This window comes from Monopterus albus, unplaced genomic scaffold, assembly GCF_001952655.1.
Source record: "Monopterus albus unplaced genomic scaffold, M_albus_1.0 scaffold66.1, whole genome shotgun sequence".
Lineage (NCBI taxonomy): Eukaryota > Metazoa > Chordata > Actinopteri > Synbranchiformes > Synbranchidae > Monopterus > Monopterus albus.
Genome location: NW_018127946.1, coordinates 370,759 through 376,234, shown reverse-complemented (window position 1 = coordinate 376,234; position 5,476 = coordinate 370,759). Strand labels below are relative to the sequence as shown.

The window sequence follows — 5,476 nt, the reverse complement described above, 5'->3', positions numbered from 1 at the left end:
GATTCTTTTTGTTCACTTCAAGAGCCTTTGAGAAAGAAATGGCTTGTGCAGATAAAGAGCTGTTTTAACTGAAGATGTTTATAGCTTTTAAGAGTTCATAAAGGTCATCTCCCATTGTACTGTATTAGTACTGTGCCGTTGGATACCTAAAAAAATATTTTTCATTTACAACTAAAAGCTGAATAGATGTTAAGGAAAATACAATCCCATACAACTACAAATGCATTTATAAATTACATTTGCTTGCATGAATGATGTCAATCCCCTTCCAATCCAAACACATAATCCACTGGTGGTCAGACTAATGATGAACAGAAAAGCTTGTCTTAGAAACCAAAATGTTTATCCTAAAGATCTACCCTGGATGAGCATGTAGTGACTTTTAATGTATATGTACAAGTTGATTTAGGTTTTCTGTGACACATATTATTGTCAAGTTGCAGTCTGTTCTTTGTTCTTCCTCCTTGGCCACTGTTTATCATCAGTCTCCTGCAGAAGCCCATAGTGAAAATGTAAAAATGTACTGGAATTACCTTATTCACTGGGAAAGGATTCATAAACTGGTGGAAAAAGATGTGAACCTGTTGCTCTTTTGGATTAAAACACTAACAATCTTTGTTTTTATTTAAAAAAAATGCATTGGTATATTGGTACATTTTATTTATTACTATCTCTTTTGTTGTTGTTTACACACAGATCTTTACATTTGTTTGATCATCCTTTTAGAGTATTGGTGCACAGCTTCAACGAAGGCACCAACGTTCTCCGGGTCCATGTCGGGGTAAAGGCCGTGTCCCAGGTTGGCGATGTAACCCCTTGTGCCAAAACCCTCCAACATTATCTTCACCATGTCTGAAATGCGCTCCTGAAGGAAATGAGGATGAAGAGGTTGAGGATCAACTTTTGATTAGTCACTGTTCAAACACTGTATGGCTTTAATAGTCCGAGTGAGATGAAGATCACTTTTAGCACCTTAAACGTATAACCTGAAATGCTGTGTGTGTTTGTGCTGTCAAAAATATCATTTGTTCAATGCATATTGATTTGAAAAGTTTGGATATTTATTTTCCATAGTACCGTCACCTTTTTCGCTCTTTCTTCTCTCCAACTGCGAGTTTACACACACAACTGCAGTGCCCACAGCCCCGCCTCCTCTCATGCACTCACTCGCTCAGTGCTGTTTGCATCATCACTTGTCTCATTTGCTATAGTTGAATTTTAAGCTAACAGACGATCGCGAGTCCCATGCACAGCTGAGATGTTCACTGTTGCTGGTTGACATGTCAACTAACATGAAGCAGGAGGAGCTCAGTGAACAATCAGTATGTTTTGGAGTGAGTTTAAGACTTTTGTGTGCAGAACATGTTTTCTTATAGCTTTAGTAGGCATTAGAGTACTGGTCATGACAAATAGTTGTCTTTCTCATTTGGTATATGCACCTGTCATACTGTATGTTACATCACACACCTGAGTGTGTGGATGTGTGTTACCAGACAAAGGGCCTCATGCTATAACCACTTGTGGGATAAGATTTGTTCTTAGGTGGAACACACAAGTGATTTAAAAGATATTGTGGCATTCACCAATTTTCTCACTTCACAGAGTCAATGAATGGTCCAGACGTGCTGTACAAATCATGGAGAGGTAGTCCACCACTCTCCACAGGAGGAGGAAATTGCATTTAGTTAACCCATAAAAGAACATAACAGTTTTGTACAAATGAAAATTAAAAGAAAAAGGTTTTCTATTTATAACTGTTGCATTTCTGTCTGGGTACAAGCCTAAACCAAAGGTGGAGAGAGGAGGTTACCTTTGGAGCATAGAGAGCACAAGGATCCAGGTTTCCCTGCAGGCTGACCTTCCCTCCTGTGCGCTCACTGAGTATACAAACACACAGAGGACATAAAGAGTAATCCTTTAACTAACACGTTAAGTGTTTGAGTAGAGCAGGAAACAGAGTTTGTTGACTTTAAACACTGCACCCAGTGCCAAACCAGGGACAGGAGAGAGGTCAGGAATGGTTAATCTGCACCTCAGGGAACACCACCATATGGTTCATGATCAGTGCTACAGCAGGCTACATCCCCAGGATTCAGGATTCAGCTTTGACTTGGCTGCAAGCTAAGTTTCTGCAATCCTACCACGACATGATTTTGAGGCTGCAGCTCTATATACTTTTAACTGAGTCGGTTATTGTAATGATCTTCTCTAAGCTCACATTCCAGAAATGTTTCAACACTTAAAATCTTACAGACTAAATCCAGGGGAACCAGGTCTGGTTGAAATTCAAATGGATTTTACAAATAGCCAACAGACTGATGTGGCCTGTTATTCAATTCAAATTGAATTTATTTGTACAGCACCAGTTCTCAACAACAAATTTCTCAGGGCACTTTACATAAGGTCTAGACCTTACACTGTTATAAAGGAAAACCCAACAAATCCCCCTTGAGCAGCACTTGGCGACAGCAGGGAGGAAAAACTCCCTTTAACGGAAGAAACCTCTGACAGACCCCGACTCTTGGTGGGCGGCCTTCTGCCTCGACCAGTTGGGGTGAGTGGATAGAGGAGAGACAAAAGAAGAAAAGCATCTGGACACAACAGGTATTGTCCTGTTATTTTAGAACTAAAACACATTTTTACACAACCACTAGGAAGATACAGTATCAGTAGAATAGTGTAGCAGCTCTTTGTATGGTGGTGGGCGTATATTACCGTGCTGACTGTGGGTCGATTGTCCAGTCCAACCCGACCACCTCATAATGAGACTGAGACAGATCCTCTAGAGCGTAGTGAGCATCTTTTGCAAACACAATCTGCAACACACACACACGCAATTTTAAATATGTGCAGATTTTCAAAGCTACTTTTGTACAGGTCAGTATATAGCATTTCTGGTGAAATGCTTCCATCTAGTGGTAATAAGTATAAAAGTGACTCCCAAGGGACAGAGTGTGGTTGAAGCAACAGACACCAATAGAACAGAACATTACAAGTGATATGGAAGCAGTTTTTACAAGAGAATAAACAGAAGAAAAAAAACAGGTGTTGTCACTTTTTACTTGTTTGCAGTTTACAAGCTGATGTACATGTGTAAGGATGAAAGCTGAATATGCCTATATATACTGGAGGTGTGTGTTCTGGGGAGATTTGTTCACATTTATATAGTGGGACAAGTGTATGTGTACATGTTTTTTTTCTATCTCTCACCATAGGAACCTCCTTTCTTGCCTCCTTGAGCTGATCTTTGACACGGCGAGCGATGTCTCGGAGGTAAGGCAGAGAGAACTCTTTAAACTCGACAGGCCCAAGGATGCCAGCGTGGGACTCAAACACCTGCAGAGCCTGAACAACACACACAGTAGAGACTGAAGTGTTGTTGACCAAAGTTAACTCACCACTGTAATAATGAGACTGACGGATCCAGGTGAGCATTTTTCAAAAGCAGACGGGCAGGAGCATTTTCAATTTGTCACCATCGACCCTTTCTCTCTAGAGTTTATTGACAGGATTTGGAGCTGAGATACAGAGAAGCAGGTTTGTCTCCACGAGGAGAGTCTGCAGTAGCTGCTGCAACCAGCAGAGAGTATCTGTGTGCAACTCTGAAATACACTGCACAATACCATTTCTACTGAATCTCTCAGGTCTGCTTTCCAACCTTTTCAGGTGTTACTGTCAGTTACACAAGTATCAGAAAAATGTATGGCTCTCTTCTTTATTTTGATCCATACATTAACATACAATGGACATCCATGTTCTATTAATTAATTCCTAGATAATCAGCACTCTAACTTAATATTTAATAGGCCAAAGCTTATTAATATAGTCACCCCTCTAACCAGTCATTATATTTACCACCTCATAATCAGACTAAATTAACACGTTCAAGGCAATAACAACCAAACAACAAAGAAACAAAACCATGTTTCACATAATATCCCTAAGTCCTTTGATTTATTCAGTACATCATTTCTAAACATTTTCTTGAACCCAGTGAGTACCTGACATGTTTTTAATTCCATATATTTTCCCCTTTAACAGAAATGCACCTGTTTTTCAGGAGCGTTCAGAATTTTTTTTTTCTTGAGCAAAACAAAGTTTTAAGACTAAGAGAACTTTCTCTCACTTGATATCGATCTTGTAAATTCTCTGGCAATAAATTCTTGTTGGCTTTATATAATACCTGAACAATTTTGTAATTTACTATATCATCAAATGTGTAGTTTAATAAACTCTCAAGTTACAAAGAAGTGCATAGAGATAGATGGTGTGGGGTCTGACCTGTGCTCCAGCTGCCACCTGGCCCAGCAGATACTCCACTATGACATCTGTCAGCATCCTCAACAGCATGTGGCTGGCCTCAGGGTGGCGGTACAGCCACCGCTTCGCCTTAGAGTGTGTGGTGGAGCCACCGCCTTCTATCATATAGGACATCAGCGTCCACTGTAGAAGTTCACAACACAGAGGCGACAGAAAGCTTTGATGATTTTCATTTGAACTAAATCTAATCAGCCACATTCATATTCCAGCTTAATGCACCTAGAGCATGCATGCTTTTCTATTTATCTTTGAATGAGCCTGTACAATCTCTCACCGGAGCTCCAGTGAACCCTATGAGTGGTACTTTGCCCTCTATCTTGTGTCTGGTCAGTGTGATGGCTTTGAAGACGTAGCCCAGCTCCTTGCCCACATCCACTTTGACCCGGAGGCGCTGCAGGTCTTCTGGCTCCTTCAGGGGCTCTGGGAATGTGGGACCTTTACCTGCCATCATCTGGACATCCATACCCATGGCCTGGATGCAGACAGACAAAATATCTGACAGGTGGCTGACATTTCTACAAGTATCACATCACAGGAACAGGACAGATGTAATTTGAAAGCTGTGTAATAATGTGGCCACTAGGAGGGGGGAAAACCATCAGAACAAGCTAAGAGATGCACATCCAACACAGAATACTGCTAATAAAGTTGTTTTTGTTCACCTTTTGACTTTAAGGCCAATATTCAGTGTCCTTTAGTTATGCTAAATTTATGTATTGTAAAACTAAACCAATAAATTTAAAAAGGCAAAAAACCTCAAGAGACAACCCCCTCTTCGTTGCACAGAATATTAAAACTTAATATTAGTATTCAGAAATTGACTAATGCCAAGTTTCAGTTACACCACGACTAAAGAATGAGACTGGTCATGTCATCCTCACCTGTGGGACAACTAGGATGTCAGAGAAGATGATGGCAGCGTCAAAAGGAAAACGTCTCAGAGGCTGAAAGTAGAAAAGGAGAATGGCGTTAAAAAAGTTATCTTATCCTCTAGAGTCCCTGCGTCCTCATATGAGGACCGCACATTTTGGGTTTCCTGCACCATATACTTTATTTCTTCTCAACTTAGACCTGTTGTCCTCGTATGTAGACACTTTTACCACCATCTTGTGGTAGGAAAAGCACATTACATGTGTTACTATAATTCCAAGATGGC

The 5,476-nt window shown here is 40.5% G+C and overlaps 1 protein-coding gene across 1 annotated transcript in view; it reads right to left on the bottom strand.

Annotated features, from left to right (window-relative positions):
- Positions 1 to 643: 643 nt before the first annotated feature.
- The window catches only part of urod (uroporphyrinogen decarboxylase), a 9,597-nt gene continuing 4,764 nt past the window's right edge, over positions 644 to 5,476 (bottom strand). Inside the window, exons 4-10 of the mRNA XM_020604592.1 lie at positions 5,202 to 5,264; positions 4,595 to 4,792; positions 4,282 to 4,443; positions 3,211 to 3,345; positions 2,716 to 2,816; positions 1,811 to 1,877; positions 644 to 865 (exon numbers count right to left, since the gene is read on the bottom strand). Coding sequence (XP_020460248.1) covers positions 701 to 865; positions 1,811 to 1,877; positions 2,716 to 2,816; positions 3,211 to 3,345; positions 4,282 to 4,443; positions 4,595 to 4,792; positions 5,202 to 5,264 — 891 coding nt within the window. The 3' untranslated portion in view covers positions 644 to 700. The remainder of the gene's footprint in view (positions 866 to 1,810; positions 1,878 to 2,715; positions 2,817 to 3,210; positions 3,346 to 4,281; positions 4,444 to 4,594; positions 4,793 to 5,201; positions 5,265 to 5,476) is intronic.